General features: G+C 42.6%; 1 protein-coding gene across 2 annotated transcripts in view; it reads right to left on the bottom strand.

Moving 5' to 3' along the window:
• ZSWIM9 (zinc finger SWIM-type containing 9) overlaps positions 1–18719 on the bottom strand; it is a 50481-nt gene extending 31762 nt beyond the window's left edge. Inside the window, exons 1-4 of one of the 2 annotated variants that reach the window (XM_040325571.1) lie at positions 18561–18719; positions 7358–7462; positions 5161–6310; positions 2402–2610 (exon numbers count right to left, since the gene is read on the bottom strand). In XM_040325571.1, the coding sequence (XP_040181505.1) occupies positions 2402–2610; positions 5161–6225 (1274 nt within the window). In that variant the 5' untranslated portion in view covers positions 6226–6310; positions 7358–7462; positions 18561–18719. Of the gene's footprint in view, positions 1–2401; positions 2614–5160; positions 6311–7357; positions 7463–18560 lie in introns of both variants that reach the window. The other variant, XM_040325570.1, reaches the window with a different exon arrangement.
• Between the last annotated feature and the right edge of the window lie 343 nt (positions 18720–19062).

Below are 19062 nucleotides of genomic sequence, written 5' to 3'. Positions count from 1 at the left end.
GTTTCTGATAAATCATTTCCGAACATTTTATTTAAATGTGACCTATAAATTGTACAACTCAGTTGAAACAAACTGAAATCTTTTAGGAGGAGGTAAGTAAAATAAAACAACATGGTTGCATAAGTGTGCACACCCTTAAACTAGCTCAGTACAGCACTCTGTCTTTTTGGGTAGAAGTCTATCAGATGCATGGCACATCTTGACTCTTCTTTGCAAAAACACTCCAAATCTGTCAGATGGCGAGGACATCTCCTGTGCACAGCCCTCTTCAGATCACCCCACAGATTTTCAATCAGATTCAGGTCTGGGCTATTCCAAAATGCTAAATCTTGTGGTGAAGCCATTCCTTTGTCGATTTGGATGCATGAACTATAAATGCACATATACCGCGCTGTCAGAAAAACAAAAAAGGATAGCAGCCAGCACAGCAGTAGATTACATTTCAAAACAGGTGAAAATGGTGTGGGAAAGTGCAGCGCCAATAAATGACCAATGAGTACGTCACTTTAGAAGTGACCTAATGTTCATACCCAATGTGCAATATTACACATTTGGTATGAACATTGGGTCACTTATCAATTTAAAGTGACGTACTCGTTGGTAATTTATTAGCGCTGCACTTTCCCACACCATTTGGATGTATGCTTTGGGTCATTGTCATGCTGAAAGATGATGTTCCTCTTCATGTTCAGCTTTCTAGCAGAAGCTGAAGGTTTTGTGCCAATATTCACTGGTCTTTGGAACTGGTCATAATTTCCTCTACAGCTCCTGTTCCAGCTGAAGAAAAACAGCCCCAAAGCACGATGCTGCCACCAACCATGCTTCACTGTGGGTATGGGGTTCTTTTGGCCATGTGCAGTGTTTTTGTGCCAAACATATCTTTTGGAATTATGGTCAAAAAGTTCAACCTTGGTTTCCTCAGACCATAAGGCCCCTTTCACATGTACGGATCCCGTGAGGATCCGTACATATGTATCCGCTTGCTCAGCGGGGATCACTCTGTTGAGCCGGAAGACGACAGGGCGGTCCCTGAACACTGTGCAGGGACCGCCCTGTTAGATCTCTGCTCTCCCCTATGGGGGGGATTGGAGGAACACGGAACGTGTTAAGAGGAGTGTGTAGACCTTATATCCACTGCATGTGTCATTTACATTTAGATCATAATGTGTACAACTTTTCAGAACATTGATTACCAGTAGCAGGCATCTTCTGGCACAAATAATTCAGACAATCCTAGCCTTTAGACTACTTGGAAGAGGGGGGGGGTTGGTAAGAGGTCAGTGAGAGGGTCTGGTTTGGTACCACTGGGTATATTGAAAACATTGTACTATACATGGAGTACCTAAAGGCAAGGTGTGAATAAAGGATTCCCAAACTTTGCAGAGATTTTGGACACTTGAATCCTTACGCAAGAAGGCCTCCACCCATTTCATGTGGACAACATAAGTAAATTTAGCCAAGAATAGAGAAGTGGTGGGGGGTTCCGAGTACATCCACCGACGAATAATTTTTCCATGCCATAAGGCACATGAGAAGCTGTTTACAGTCTCTCGATATTTTCCCCCATGGTTATAAAGCCTTGCATTATATGCATTAAAGCAGGGTTTGACAAATTTGCTTGGAATCTAGGAGCTAGCTAAAAAATTGCAACGGCCGCCATTTTATTCTCTAGGGTGTTAGAATAAAAAATATGTCAAACTCAATTTCATAATGGTCCGCATCAGATTTATGGCTGCCCTTTAAGGGCCGGTTTTCTCAGAGTGCAGGGTCCAACGCACTTTCACGGGTTGTTTTCCACATCTCACTTCCAATCCTCCTGGGGCCCTGCTGAGCACTGCACCACTAAACCCCCCCCCCCTTGCACACACCACCATGCACAGCCCCCCATCCCCCCCTATCATCGAAGGAACTGGGTGAACATTTTTGACTGGACAGCAACTGCATCATATCACAAGCCATCAATGTTCAAATATTTAGACAGCCACAGGTGCTGCAGCAGTCAAATATAATAGCCAGCAGTGAAGATCCCGCCATTCACGCCGTTTAGCATGCATTGAAATTCTACTCAACAAAAAAAATCTAGGGCTGAATGAGATCATTCTAAACATATGACTAGCTTGAGCTGTGAAAAAGATGAGAGCTTGTATAAAAAGGTTCTCTTTAAAATGGACAGCTAATTAAAAAAAAAAAAAAATTGTTTTGCTTACTGACCACATGCAACAGCCAAGTCAGTTTTCCTTTGAAATTCATAATATAGAAAAAAAATAAAAAATAAAAAAAAAGAAGAAGGATTGAGACTTTCCTTCCCCCATAGCAGGACTTCAAGGTAGGAACAAAGACATAAAGGACAGACAGGAGGCATACAAGACGCATGTGGTTCTTTCCAATCACACCAAGTTACCTGGTATAGCTGCTGCACCCAAGGTTCACCATACTGTACTTGAGAGTCTGCACTGCCTCCGGGCTCATGTCTTCACTGGTCAAGGGCACAGAATTGCGAATGACAAATAACTTTTTCTGTTCTTCACACCAAATGCTTAAAAAGGACTGAAAATCATCCCAACTGCAAAATTCCATTTGCTCCAGTTCATTTTTTTCTTCTTCACAAACCTGCTAAAATTACCAGAAAAATTAATTAGGATGTTGGCTAATCAGCAAGGACCATTGTACTTTTAAAACTTGTTGGATTTTTCAGTATTTCCAGGAACACCAAACAACTCTGCAAGTTTAACCCGTCATTTCTATTCATTTCCTTGTGCTTTGTGAGCCATCACAGTAGGCCCAGACCAGTGTCAAAGTAAAGTAGTGTTAAATGTACTAGCAGATTTAAATACACTAATAAAATTGAAGTAAATTTATAATCAGCAAAAGCATTGTTTTCTCCTTTTAAATGTTTTACATGTAGGAACCCCTGTCAGTGTTAAATGGTTTGTCTCATCCCTGTAAACTGATAAACCTGGAGGATTGCTTGTTCTTTTGAAAAAGAACAGACTTACTGGCTGAATCAGCAGATAAAAAAAAAAGCCTTAAAATGAAAACGAATGCAGTCACCACATTTAAGAATTGGTAGGCTACAATATAATAAATGTGTTTTTCGAAGGCACTTAATACCCTAAACACCAGATCCTATTGCTAGGTATTTATGACAATCTCCTCATTCATCCCCAAATCACTGCTTTGTAATGAGTCTTACTATGCTACAAGAGTAATTCTTAAAATGGAAATGGACCTCACCGCCATCCTATAATGACTTGGTCCTGGCTGTCAAAGTCAGACTTTCTATGTACCAGGTGACATATATAGACAGAGCCTGCTCATATAAAGATTACAACATTTGGGCAGCATTGATGTGTGGTACAACTTTTGTCTGACTTTGTTACATTGTAACAACAACAAAAAAAGTGTTTGCTTTTGTGTTAAATACTGCTTTCACTAAGCCCAGGCCATGCGATTCCTGAATTCCTAATGCAAAAATCAGAACGCATATTGAGAAGGATGCCTGATGTGTTCCTCTGTCCTGTTCTAGGAACATGCTCTCTACACTGCAGCTAAACTCATGCAGGGCCTGGCTGTCTGTAGAATTGTGTGATCCCCCAATGATTGCACAACAGCATTAGCCTGTGTCTTAAAACTCTAAGTTGGTATCCAAGACTTCTAGAATGTTGGAAACCTGCTCCTCCACCATGCACTGGGGTTCCTTCCTCTTGCTGGCACCTAGGTCAATACAGGACATATAGGCAGAAGGAACGAACCACAGAATGCAATGGGGGACCAAGTATTCAACACATGAGGAAGTGTTACCTTACGTAAAGGCACAGAAAAGAGATTAAAAAAAAAAAGCGCCAACATCTAAATGTAAAACTAAGTGTAATAAATTACAAATACAGGTAGTAAAAATATAAAATAATAATATTATTATTATTAATACACTCACAAGAGATGTGTTCCAAACAGCACTTAAATATCAGGCCATTAGATGGCAGCCTCTGCACAGCCAAGACAACATTTCTAGTGCAAGCAGCCCCAGTAAAGGAACAGTATCCGGCAAAGCACATTACAGGAACTCAGGGCGGAAGGCGTGATGATGTCACAGTGGGTGCGGCTAAACAAGTTGGGGTGAAGCTGCCCCTTTGTCTCATTGAAACATGTAGCCAAGCCCCCTGTGACGTTATCACGCCTTCTGGATGCCGAGTTTACCCCGTAGGCTCCGGGTGGATTCCTGGGCCATTACGGATTTTGCCCATGTACTTTTTTTATACTTCTTAGAGGTTGCCAATATTTTTTCGCAATTGTGAGATTCAGGTGCATACCTTCAGTTCACTCTCATGAATATGTGGGAAGCATTTGATACCTGTAATTGTCAGCAAGTTTTAAGACACAGGGTCGAAAAGTAAACAGCATCTAATTTCCTAAGCTGCCACTGCTTTAGTTTGGACTCCAAAATGACAAGGTCACTTTAAATGAATTGTAACCCCATCCCCCCTCACAATTCCTATAATAATGTTCTAAATGGCACATTATCTCATGCAAAGGAAATGTTAATAAGCATTTTCAAAAAGAACCAGCACCCATACTGGCTGCTAGTTCTGTGACAGCACCGTTATCCGACAGTGGCCATATCAGATACAGCAACCTGGAACCAAATAGTACAGCCTTCAATCATGTGATCACTATGATATCACAGGTATTAAACTGCAATATTTACAAATGGCCTTACACGGATGGAGGCACTTTGACAAAACCATCAGCATGTGCTTGCTATTAAATGCAAACAGTAAGAAAAAAAAAGTTAATATAAATTTTAGGATTTGCAATACACTTGAGGAATGCCATTTTGAAGCACAACTTTAGTGAATAGAAGTATTTTAGTAAATACATAATATTTAACACAAACATGCTATTTTTAGTAGAAATTAATAAAAAAAAAAAACACACGAATATGGTGCGGCTATTTATGTCCAAGAACACACTCCTTTCTAGGTCCACAGTTTCCTTTCAGGCACCATGTTTTTCAGATGCAGAAGCAGGCAGATCATTCAGCTAATGGTTGCATGCCCTTGCACATACTACTTGTATATAGTGGAGAATGCACCTACACTTCCTTTATCAGGTCACCATGAATTCTACAAAGATGTACATTTAGCAATAAATACTTCTTACCTCTTCAGAAGCATCAATGGTAGCAGTAGTAATAGTAGCAGCCGCAGTGGTAGTAGTAGCAGGTTCTTCTTCTTCTGTTGTTGTCGTTATTATTGTTGTTGAAGTAACAGGCACAAGATCAGTATACACCTCAAGTAAGGTTTCTGGTATACTTTGTAGCTCGAGGGTCTCATGCAAAATGACACGGAGGCACTGGTACAATGATGGCAAAATCCCCATTTTTGCTGAAACTGTGTATTGTAGAGCCCCAGAGTACGTATACAATGATTTTTCAGTTTTTACTCTTTTGCTGTCCTTGGTACACCATTCTTTTCTGCTAGGATGCCACGTGTCAATGTAGTATTGATACACGTCTACTGGACATAAAGCTTTCAATTCATTGAGGTGACGATTGTAGATTTTTAAGGAACGGGAAAAACACAGGGCTTGTAAAACATTTTTAATCTGTGACTGGGTGGGAAGTGGTAAATTAGCAGTTTTCCCCTCTATCACTCTGGCAATTAGGGACATGCAATATTTGATAGTGGCATTAGGTACGAGGTTATTCAGGTCTTTAAAATCTGCGATCTCGGGATGAATTGTGATGGATTTGATCTGAGCTTTCATTTTTGGTATGCTTTGCAAAACAGAAACCATAAGAAACCTCATGGTGTCTTGGCTGTTGGTTTTTGATATGCAACTAGCACACATATTCCAACCAGACTCCTCCTCACAAGACACGCTGAACAAGTTCAGCCCTGGGGCAATATTACTCTGTAGATCAACATAAAGGTTTTCAGGTGACCTTTGAGCGAGTTCCTGCATAGAAGAGGACATAACAAAAATGTTCTTCACCAAAACAGTGTCTTCCACAAACACCAACTTTATTTTGGCACTTGCATCATGAAGAAAGAAGCTGTCCAGTTCCACCAACACCTGAGTATGGTCTTTAAGGAAATTTGAAGCAACTCGTAAGAGCCTGGACAGGTCACTGCGATCCAAGAACTTCCTAGAGATATCATTGGAAATCTGAGCAATTCCTGCAAGGCTGAGTGATCTAGCCTTTCTTGGCTCTTGTACAGCCATGCTTGGTGAGCAATACAGTTCTCTTGGTATCTTTCTGTAGATTGCTTTCTGCTTGATGTTCAATCTCCACAATATTAAGTTCAGTCTACAAGAAAAACAAAACATGAATAAATAGACATTTATAGAAGCCAGGGGTGCAGCATGTCTAGTACTGCAGTTCTGGCTACACATTCATTTATTCATACAGCAGTAAAGAATTCAATAGCTTCTCACAAGGAACACCAACTCAAACGTATCAATCCCTGCCTCCAAAAGGAGCCGCTCATCTGTGCTCTCTTTACATAATATGGGAGAAAGCTTGTTTTTGGCTAGTTTACCTTTAAAATAATATTAAATGTTCACTAATCAAACTAACCACCCCTCTTCCCAAGACATTAAACTGTTCCAATCCCCCACCCAGCTTCTCCAGGGTTTTCCTGCAAAGTCAGACATCATTCTCTGATAAGTCCCTGTTGACTTCATTAAAGTGTGTTTATCAAAACTGGAGATCCTTTGTATGCAGGGCCAGGGAAGAGCATTTTGGACCATCTATAGCCGTTCAGAAATACACTTATGCCTTGTACACACGATCGGTTTTCCCGGCGGACTTTTTACTGCCGGGAAAACAGAGAACCTCCTCGGCAGCTTTTTCCCCCTACATATGGTCATTTTTCCTGGCAGGAAAACGGCTATGAGAGCTATGGCCGGGAATCCTGGCCGTGTGTATGCTCCACCGCAGGCTTTCCCCATAGTACAACTGCTGAGAAAAATACTGCCGGGAATCCCGGGATGGAAAATAGAAGACATGCTCTCATTTCCTGTCTGGAAAACTGCCATGGAGCATACATACACATACATACACTTTGAAATGTAACCGGTCCCTGCTGAACTTGCCAATCAGTATGGGGTCGTTCCAACTCAACAAAATTTGATCTTTTGGAATTTTTCCTCAAATCAGCAGCTGAGGATCAGTGTAATCTGGCAGCGGCAGATGCTGTCAGAATACAATCTCCTGGTGGGGAAGTTTCCTCCAACTACAGGTACCCTGTTTATGTAGATGGAGGAACCTGTTAATGTTTTCTATTCAGCCTGCTGGCAGATTGGGGGGGGGGGGGGGGGGTTGAGTGTATAGACAGCTTAAGGAAATACTTACACATCAAATTAGATTACTGTTCTTCAGTGCACTTGCTAACAAGGTGGGAGGGTTTGCTTAGTCACATGATCTGTCCAAGTGGTGTGATAATCAATCCGATATGCCCTGCAAAAGTAAAGAACCCTTAAAAGATTTCTCAAAGTTGAACTGTTTACTATATGCAAGAATAATTCAGGATATACCTGCAATTTGAAGCAAAATACGAAGAGAAGCAATAATACCATTACAAACAAACTTCTACTGCCAAAAATAACATTTGTTTTTGCAAATTTAGGAGGGCAATTTTGGCAAAATAGACTGCTAGTATATTCATTTATACCATGTTTTTCTTATAAGACATGTAAGATTTGAGATGTTAACAAGTTAAATTTACTCATCAGCTTTTTAAGGTCTGGTTCACATCTATGCAACTTATCGGGCGGGAAAATTTTCCTGCAAACATGCTGCATTTTTAGAGGAATGGGGGTGCCATAAGGAATTGACAGCCTAGTGGGTTTTTAATCAGCAATACGTTTTGACTGTGGGTGGGGAAATCCCTGCGATTTCTGCAGCCACCCGCATAGATGTGAACCAGATACCCATTACTCACTCATGGGACAAAAACCCTACAGGAGAATTTTTAGCTCTATTACAGGGGGCTCTTTTTTTTTACTCTCATTACTTTTGGTCAATTCCAGGGAGAGAATTGAAACTCTATAGCAGAAGGCCTGGGACAGAACCCTACTAAGATGAGCTTGCTGTTTGTGGTACCAATACACAGGTCAGTTCACCATCCAGCTTCTGTATAATCACCATTGCAGCGTTTGCTGCAGAAGGATTATCTCATTACCTCTGTATTTCTCTCACAATACCACAACCTTCTATGCCTTCACATTAAATGGCTCTAAAATTGCTTTATAGGACTGTTCATTTAAGCCCCTTTCACACGGGTCCCCTCCTGGACTGTTCCTCCGTCGAATCGAATGTCATATATAATACATCTGTTAAAGGAGTTGTAAAGGAAAAAAAAAGTTTTGCCTAAAATGAATGTCTGCAAGGTAGACAGACAGAATAGTGTAATGACTCTGTTAAAAAACTAGTAAATACCTATTAAATTCCTTCATCTATATCACCTCCGGCATTCTAGTTTCTGTTCTCTCATTCACTTCCTGGTTTGCATCGCTCGTTCATGTAAGAACTACATTTCCCAGTATAAATTGCGGCACGCCCAGTAATTCACACCTCCTTGAAATCTCTAACACGTAGAGAGCGTCCTGCCGCACAGATGTAGTTCTCAGGAGGGGGTGAGCACGTCACTGACCACCACAGTAAAGCTTTACTTCATGGTGGTGAGTAACAATCACACAAGCAGGAAGTGAACAGAACAGAGAAGAAATAGAGCGACTTCTGAGCAAAAACGAACAATGAGGAAGTGAAAAGAGGAATGTCTGCAGGTAAAGGATGCTTATTATGGAAAAAAAAAAAAAAAAATTCCTTTACAACCCCTTTAACATTTCTCCATCTTTGGATGGAGGAAAAAGGGACCCATGTAATCCCTATGGGTGACTGAATATAAAAAGGACATCTATGTGCCAACACTGGACACAAACTTATTGCATTTGGGCCGACAAACCTGAAGGGACCCAGGATGTCAGGAGATACAGGCAGATGGGTGTCTGCATACATCTGGCCGCTCATAGGGATACACTGCAGTATATTTTTGAACCCTTTAAAGCGGGAGTTCACCTGAAAAACACATTTTTAACATTAGATTGATGCTCATTTTGTGAAGGGGAATCGGGTGTTTTTTTTTTTAAATCGAAGCAGTACTTATCGTTGTAGAGAGTGATCTTCTCCGCTGCTTCCGGGTATGGTCTTCGGTCTATTTGATTGACAGGCTTCCGACAGGCTTCCAACGGTCGCATACATCGCGTCACGAGTAACCGAAAGAAGCCGAACGTTGGTGCGGCTCTATACGGCGCCTGCGCACCGACACACGGCTACTTTCGGAAAATGGTGACGCGCTGTATGCGACCGTCGGAAGCCTGTCAATCAAATAGGAACGCCCAGTCCCGCAGCCCATACCCGGAAGCGGCGGAGAAGATCTCTCTCTAAAACGGTAAGTACTGCTTCGATTTAAAAAAAAACAAAAAAAAAAACCACCCGATTCCCCTTCACAAAACAAGCCTCAATCTAATGTTAAAAATTTAGTTTCGGGTGAACCTCCACTTTAATCTCTGGTCAAAAACCGTCTACCAAAACACCCGGGTTAAAGGGACCTTATACAAGTAATGATCTCCACTGCAGCTTCTCAAACACCAAACGTGTACAGCCATCTGGATAAACCAACTCTGTGTCGGCATTATCATCAAATCTGTTTGGTTCCAGGCCCCCTGCTGTAAATAATTATACCAGGGTTATGGCATGGCAGCTATTTGCTGCCATAACCCTGGTATTTAACGTCAAAATAATTACGCACATTTAGTTAGGCGTTCGGCAAGCTGTTAAAAAAATTATTCATACACATCCACTACTTAAAGTGGATGTAAACCCTCCTCCATACTCCAAGTAAAGTGAACAGCCTCAGAAGATATACAGGATGAACCAAATCTCCCTACATAGGTTTTATATGCATATCTGCTGTCTTCACATTTATATACTGTTTAGAAAGTTCAGATCGTGTTAGGAACTGACAGAGATGACAGATGCTGTTTAAAAATTATGATTTAAATCAAGCCTTTTTACAAGTGATAAAATCAAATCCACCCTGGGGCTAAAGAAAGGTAAAAATGGACTGTGGTCTGAATCAAAGCGATATTCAGCGATGAATTACCAATCTGCATTGGACAAGGTGATGATGCTGGAACTTTTGGTTGGTGCCATTCCAAAAACATTCACATTTCCACAATCATTGATAAGGGGTTGCAGGTCAGGTAAAGGTAAGGGGGAGATGACAGTCATTAAATCTTTAAGAAATGCACAAGTTAATATTGAGATTTTGGACACTTTTCTTATTCCATCAATTGAAAGGACGTTTGGTGATGAGGATATCATTTTTCAGGATATAATCTGATGCAGGTGTTTGAGAACTGCAAAGTACATGGCGATTCCAGAATTTCCTCAGAATTGAATTAATTCTTAAAGCCAGCCGATTGGAATGTTAACCACTTAAAGCGGGGGTTCCGCGGGAAAACGTTTTTTTTTTTTTAAATAGATTATTCCAACGCTGATATGACAAAGAAATGTCTACTGACCAGTCCCATAGTCACAGCCGCTAGGATGATGATTTCCCCGAAAAGCATGTTTTATAAAAAAAGTATGATGGACATTGCCATCTTAATTGTGGGCACTGTGAATCCCTCCTGAAGATACTTCCGGGATGCGGTGAATGCTGATGTCCCAGCATTCACCGATGTATACCGCGCATGCGCAGTGTGACCGTGAGCCGCGCCATCAATACTGCATAGTTGATAGAACAACGGCCGGCAACGTCCTGTTTCCAGTAGTTAAAATGGCCGAATTGTATCCGCCCCCATCACATGACCGCCTGCAGCGCCATGTGACGTTTTAAATCTCGCGAGAATTCGTCTATTGGTACTGAAAGGATGCTTGTTCTCGTCATCAGGACTAGACCACTAGACCCTCGTGATCAATCCCACAATTCGTTACGGCGATCGCGACACGCCCAGTCCCGCACACCATTAACCAGGAAGTGCCTGCTTCAGGAGAGGAATATAAGGTATGCAATTTATTTTTTATTTTTTAAACTGCGGACTTGTAGTAGACATCCAGGGGACTATTATTTAAACAAAAGTTGTTAAATCAGGTGAACCTCCACTTTAAGACCCGGACCTTTAGGCAGGTAAAGAACCCGGACAGTTTTTGCGATTCGGCACTGCGTCGATTTAACTGACAATTACGCAGTCGTGCCTCCCATCCAAAATTGGCGTCCTTTTTTCCCCACAAATAGAGCTTTCTTTTGGTGCCATTTGATCACCTCTGCGGTTTTTATTTTTTGTGCTATAAACAAAAATACAGCGACAATTTTGAAAAAAATTCTATATTTTTTACTTTTTGCTATAATAAATATCTCCCAAAAACATAAAAAAAAAAAATTTAAATTTCCTCAGTTTAGGCCGATACGTATTCTTCTACCTATTTTTGGTAAAAAGTTAAAAAAAAAGTCGCAATGAGCGTATATCGATTTGTTTGCGCAAAATTTATAGCGTTTACAAAATAGGGGATAGTTTTATTGCATTTTTATTATTATCTTTTTTACTACTAATGGCGGCGATCGGCGATTTTTTTCGTGACTGCGAAATTATGGCGGACACTTCGGACAATTTTGACACATTTTTGGGACCATAGTCATTTTCACAGCAAAAAATGCATTAAATATGCATTGTTTACTGTGAAAATTACAATTGCAGTATGGTAGTTAACCACAAGGGGGCGCTGAAGGAGTTAAGTGTGACCTCATATGTGTTTCTAACTGTAGGGGGGTGTGGCTGTAAGTGTGACGTCATTGATTGTGGTTCCCTATATTAGGGAACACACGATCAATGACGGCGCCACAGTGTAGAACGGGGAAGCTGCGTTTACACACAGCTCTCCCCGTTCTTCAGCTCCGGGGACCGATCGCGGGACTCCAGCGGCGATCGGGTCCGCGGGTCACGGAGATTCGGACTGGGGCGCGCGCCCGCGACCCACGGCTGGGCACTTAAAGAGGATGTACCTGCATGTGCCATTCTGCCGACGTAAATGTGCAGGAGGCGGTCCTTAAGTGGTTAAACGAAAATAGTTTTGAGGTATGTCTATTTTTTTATTATTTTTTTACACACAATTAAATGAACATTTTCCAAGCGATTCCATACTTTTTGCCAGTGGGACCATGGAAACTAAATGTAGACAGAAAGCCAGATTAGAACAGCTAAAAAAAATAAAAATGAAAGAATTTGAGTCTGAGAGCAATAGACCGCACATTTCTGAGTTAACTACGTGCCAGCCAACCACCCGCCGCAGTTGTACTGCGGCAAGGCTGCGTGAATAGAGGTACCTGTACGTCATTCCATGCACTAGTCCCTGTGGGCGCACGCAAGCCAGCGGCTTTAAAAGACGAGGACATCATATGACGTCCTGTCAGAATAACTGAGCTACCTTGCCGCCGTCAATTGACAGCGGCTGGTAGTATAGTGGTTAAAGGGTTGTAAAGGATTTTTCTTCCCCCTAAATAGCTTAATTTACCTTAGTGCAGTCGTCCTTCACTTTTTTTTTTTTAATGGGATATTTATTATAGCAAAAAATATTGTTGTTTTTTTTTCAAAATTGTCGCTCTATTTTTGTTTATATCGCAAATAATGAAAACCGCAGAGGTGATCAAATACCACCAAAAGAAAGCTCTATTTGTGGGAAAAAAATACGTCAATTTTGTTTGGGAGCCACGTCGCACGCAATTGTCATTCAAAGCGTGACAGTGCTGAAAGTTTGCCTGGGCAGGAAGGGGGTATATGTGCCCAGTAATCAAGTGGTTAAATTATCGCTCCGTTTTTTGTTTGTAGTGCAAAAAATAAAAACCACAGAGGTGATCAAATAAAGCAAAGGAAAGTTCTATTTGTGAAAAAAAAAAGGACATCGATTTTATTTGGGTACAGCGTTGCACGACCGCGCAATTGTCAGTTAAAATCACTTGTACGTGATTTTGCGCATGCAGTTTAGGAGGGGCGCCACTCCTGCTGTGATTGAACAGCAGGGAGCCAATCAGAAGGGCCGGCGTGCCGTCGCAACCCACCGATCGTTCACAGGAGAACAGATCAGCCTGTGTTAAAATGTCAGGTTTCTGCGATGTAAAAAAAAAAAAATAAGGCAAAGATAAATCATTTCAGAACGTTTGTGTGCACACTTATGCAACCACATTATTTTAGTTTTAAAAAAAGATTTCAGCCTGTTTTTCAATTGAGTTGTACAGTTTATAGGTCACATTTAGAGTCGGTTCACACTGCAGCGGCACGACTTCGGGGGCGACTCTGCAAGTCGTCCTGAGGACGACTTCAGAGGCGATTTGCAAAACGACTTCTGTATAGAAGTCAATGCAGGTCGCCCCAAACCGCCCCCAAAGTCGTACAGGAACCTTTTTCTAAGTCGGAGCGACTTGCGTCGCTCCTATTAGAACGCCTGTCGTGTCGCACCAGTGTGAATCGGGTCTAAAGGTGGAAAAAGTTCTGAAATGATTTATCTTTGTCTCGTTCTTTTACATCACAGAAAACTGACATTGCAGACTTTTTATAGCCACTGTGGATCATGTTTGAAGCCATTTACTGTTGGCTTTCTTACTACCTCTGCTTGAAGTTTATTCCAATCACCAACTACCCTTTCAGGAAATTGAAGTTTCTAAAGGCCCGTACACACGATCGGATAATCCAACAACAATTGTGTGATGACAGGGTTTTGTCGGATAATCCGACCGTCTGTATGCTCCATCGGACAATTGTTGTCGGAAGTTGACAACAAAAGGTGGGATAGCATGCTCTCAAATTGTCCGACAACAAACGTGTTCCGTCAGATCATCCGATTGTGTGTCCGTCGGACTAAAATCCAAAGTACAAACACGCATGCTCCAAACCAATGCTAACCACCAGACAACATTAGCAGTAGTTGCACAAGGGGTGGCGCTTAAGAGCAGAAAAACCACATAGTTTTGTGTATGTTGGCTGAAAAAGTTCTGCCTTCTGCATGCAGAACAAGTTTATGGCCAACACCCTTTGGACAAAAATCCACGGATTTCTCCGATGGAAATCCGTCCATGTGTACAAGGCTTAAGATTCGTTTTGAACTTTCCCCTAGTTAGAGGTCATGTCCCTGTGATTTTTATTTTAGATTGTAAAAACTGCCTTCCTGAACCTTATTCAACGCCTTGATATATTTAAAAGGTTTCAATCATATCTCCCCTTTTTCTTCTTTCCTCCAGACTGTACATATTAAGTTCCTGAAGTCGCTCTTAAGGCCCTTTTCACACTTATACGATTTCAAAGTCGTGCAATTTTGCGGCCGCGATTTGGGATCAGTACAAATTCGACTTTGTCACAACTTTGGCATAAACCAATGAAAACATACATGGTGAGGCAATTATTTTTCCTGCCACCGCAGTTGTCATTGCTGCTGTAGCAGTCGCAGTGCATGAGGAAGAGGAGGAGAAGACGTCGATATTGGGTACATCCCATCATTGCCAATCGTGAAGATAGGGGTACATTTTGGGTCCTCTATAATGAAGAATGAGAACAATGTCCCCTCCATTGGTGGTCAGTGGGAACAATGTCCCCTCCATTGGTGGTCAGTGGGAACAATGTCCCCTCCATTGGTGGTCAGTGGGAACAATGTCCCCTCCATTGGTGGTCAGTGGGAACAATGTCCCCTCCATTGGTGGTCAGTGGGAACAATGTCCCCTCCATTGGTGGTCAGTGGGAACAATGTCCCCTCCATTGGTGGTCAGTGGGATCTTGTCTTTGTAGTTTGGGTCACACAAATCATAAATAGCTGGGCACTCACGTATAAATCGAATGATTTGCTCATTATCGAGGACGTCTTTTTTTTTTTTACCTGTTTGGAGCACATTGTTCCTGAGGGAATAACCAGGAAGTGAATGTGTGGTGGAAAAATGTGCTTGAGAGGGGCTACTATGCTGAAAGGATTGGGTGGGACAAGGGTTAAAAAGCTGCTTGTGCTTACAAAGTTGTACTGAAATTGTATCTATATTATTCAGGTACGATTTGCATGCTACTTGAGGGTTTAACATTGAGGTCTATGGACATCAACTCGCATGGAAGTTGGACCAAAGCAGTGCAGGGACTACTTTGAAGTCAGCACTACTTAATGCCGTGCCAATATGAATGGTGTTCATTGAAAATCATGGAGAATGACTTGTCATACACTGCAAAATCGTAAGACAAGTCATATAAGTGTGAAAGGGGACTAAAGCAGAGTTCCGTCAATTGATTTTTTTTAAAGCCAGCAGCTACTGACTTAATATAAAGGACACTTACCTGTCCAAAGCACCCGCGATGTCGGCACCCGAAGCCGATCTAGCTCTCGCGTGCTGCTACCATTTTTGGTAAGGGAATCAGGAAGTGAAGCTGCTTCACTTCCTGGTTCCCTACTACGCATGCGCAAGTCACGCTGCACGATCCCACTGGTCCCTGCTGTCTTCTGGGGGGGGGGATTCCAAAAAGCGGCAGTTCCATTTTTGGGTGGAACGCCGCTTTAACCACTTCAGAGCCCCGAGCCTCTTTCTGAGATTTGGACTTTACAAGTTAAAAACTGTTTCTTTTGCTAGAAAATTACTTAGAGCCCCCAAACATTATATATTTTTTTTCTAACACCCTAGAGAATAAAATGGCGGTCGTTGCAATACTTTATGTCACACCGTATTTGTGCAGTGTTCTTACAAGTGCACTTTTTTGGGGGAAAAAACTAAGACAACATTAAAGTTAGCCCAATTTTGTATATTGTGAAATATAATGTTACGCTGAGTAAATTGATACCAAACATGTCACGCTTCAAAGTGGCGTCCGCTCGAGGAATGGCGACAAACTTTTACCCTTAAAAATCTCCATAGGCAACGTTAAAAATAAATACTACAGAGGAGGTCTAGGGATTATTGCTCAGTTCTAACAATCGCAGCGATAACCCACATTAGGGCCGAAACAACGAATCGATTATGAAATTAATCGATTACAATTTTCATAATCGATTAATCGGCCAGTAACATAATGGGGTTAAAAAAAATTAAATTAACCCTTTATAGTACAAAAAAGCAAATCGTAGCGATTATTTGCTATTTTTGTACTTATTTTTGTTTTTTTAACTCCCATTATATTACTAAACACCTCAGGCCTGGGTCACACCTGTTTTTTGCAGAAACACACTACAGTTCATTTCCATGTTTTCCTATGGGACACGTTCACATCCATGATTTTTTTTCAGCTGCTGCGTATTTGGAAAGGGCGATTTTGTTTTTTTTAGTTCAATATACTTTAATGGAGAAGCTGCAGAAAAGCATGTAATGTGTTTTTGCGGCAATTTGTGTTTTGTAATCTGCCCAACAACAAATTGGCCCAAAAAATATAAAAAAATTACAATTTTTTTAAGGCTATTATCCGATTAATCGAAACAATAATCAGCCAACTAATCGATTATGAAAATAATCGTTCGTTGCAGCCCTACCCCACATGTGTGGTTTTAACACTGTTTTCATATGCGGGTACTAAACACGTATGCGTTCGCTTTCGCGCGCAAGCTTCTTATTTTACTTTTATAGGGGGCGCCCCTATAAAAGTGATCTTGCGCCGTATCTGCCGCAGAGACCACTTTTATCTGAAAGAGGACCGCCTGCTCTTGAAGAGGGTACTGGGGTTAGGGTAGCTAGCTGCTACCATAACAACAGTATTCCTCTTCAAACTAGCGATGTACAACGATGGCGGGAGGTGGGGGAGATGTGGACATTACAGTGGGGGGGAGATGTGGACATTTACAGGGGGGGGGGAGATGTGGACATTACAGTGGGGGGGGGAGATGTGGACATTACAGTGGGGGGGGGATGTGGACATTACAGTGGGAGGGGGGGGGATGTGGACATTACAGTGGGAGGGGGGGGGATGTGGACATTACAGTGGGAGGGGGGGGGGATGTGGACATTACAGTGGGAGGGGGGGGATGTGGACATTACAGTGGGAGGGGGGGGGGGGATGTGGACATTACAGCGGGGACTATATATGGTGGTGATCCGAAAAATTATCTGATCCGAGGAACGATCTGAACCATGAGTTTTTGATCTGTTGCACCCCTAGTTTCTAGCATGCAATTATAGCCGCTAGCAATAATTGCTGGGTATAGTCCCAGCTGGCAGAACACAAGAGCTCAGCGAGAGGGATTTCACCAACAACACTGACTCTGTTGATGGGGAATTGAGTCATTTTCTTCTCAGGTTGCAGGAAATAAAATCTCATGATCTGTAGCCGGCCTTGGCAACATCCTGGGAGTTTTCAGGTCAGGCTTCATGAGGTGCATAACGGCTCACACCTATAAGAAGGGCATTGCTCAGCTCTAGTCAAGACTGCACAGCTTGTTTTCATCTATAGACATCCCTTAGCTGCATGAGCGTCATCCCTTGTGATAGCTTTGGCAGTGACAATGGGGAGATCTGGAGTCTATTTGATCCCTTGTCTGCCCTCCAAAGCATCTGATCAACCAGGACGGCTTTCATCAGATGCTTCCCTGGCCTGAGAGGAACTGGAAGTGACAAAATCCTCGCTGCTTCCGGTGTACGATCGAATAATGCAGATCGTCAGATGCCTCCGACAATCTACGAACGTGCAGGACGTAACGTCTCTCTGGTGGATGTCCCGATCCGCTGGCATGACGGCAACACTGCGCATGCACAGATTGTCGGAGGCATTATCCAACGATCAGCTAAGCGCGGAGGACAAAAACCCATATCACTGCATTCTGCCTCACTCTGTCTGCGCATGCGCGAGACATCACCGATCACGTCGCAGGCGGAAAGACGATCTGCACTAATCAACAGAACACAGCAGTTTGCTAATCATCGGATAATGCCTCGGACGATCTGTGCATGCGCAGTGTTCTCAGTCACACCAGCCGATCAGGAGTGGCGGTACGCCCTGCGCATGCACAGATCATCAGAGACATTATCCTAGCAGCGGTGAGGGGGGGGGGGCCTTCCAGTGATTGGGTGGCTGTAGAGCCGCTCAGATCACGGTTTTACCTGAAAGACGACTGCAGTAAACGGTGCAGCCGTGATCCTGGCGCAACCACTCATCTACAATGCATATATATATATAGATATAAAGGGAAATAGTTCAACAGAAAATTAAGATGGGCTTTAAAAACTTTTATAATGCTAGTAATACATTGAAGTGTGTTTATTACAGCAGGTGTGAGAGGGAGGAGGAGCAGGAGGAGGGGGATGGGGAGTAGATTGCAGGATATGGGGACACGGAGTCCCCGGGCACCACCTCACCTCCTGGACTCTGTACTTCCTCACAGCTGTGGAGCCCTCCATCCCCCACTCACTCCCACAGACATCACTACATCCAATGACTGGCCTCTAAGACATGTGCACCCCGGACATTCCAGACTATTCCACCCCACAGCCCTCCTCCGCACACTACAGGCAGCGTGGCCTAAAGAGCCCGCCACCGCATTTACATACCACAGCCGCTTCCCGGTACATTTGCAACTTCCCTATCAGATAACGTCTTCCGGTAAATGACGTTCAAATGCTGCTCCATCCGAAGCGCTTCGCCCTCATAGCACACAACAAGGCGCGGGCAGGACCTCTAGTGGCGAACACGGGGTAGCCAATGGACGAGCTGTGCTGACGTCAGCAACCGCTCGATTCACTTTCCGTTTGGTAGAGTTCAAAGACTGTAGGAAATCCGGTTTAAACATTGTCCTCATTTTCTTCAGAGTAGGGCTACAGTTTGCCGCCATTTTGTCGTGGATTGATTCAATTGCCTAAATGGTAACAATTCTGGAGTCTTGAACAAAGTGTCGCCTGACTGTGTGAAACCATTGGCTACATTCTCAGGACATTCAATGCTTTTAGAGAACATTGACACATATTATCCAGCTCTGGAAGTTTTTACCCCCTTTAATTCACGCCCTTTCAGAGCATTTTTTGCGATTACAAAAACTCTGCAACTTTGTACACA

The sequence above is a fragment of the Rana temporaria genome, chromosome 10, assembly GCF_905171775.1.
Source record: "Rana temporaria chromosome 10, aRanTem1.1, whole genome shotgun sequence".
NCBI classification, from domain to species: domain Eukaryota; kingdom Metazoa; phylum Chordata; class Amphibia; order Anura; family Ranidae; genus Rana; species Rana temporaria.
Note: the sequence above shows the minus strand (reverse complement) of the source record. Positions and strands in the feature narration are given on the sequence as shown.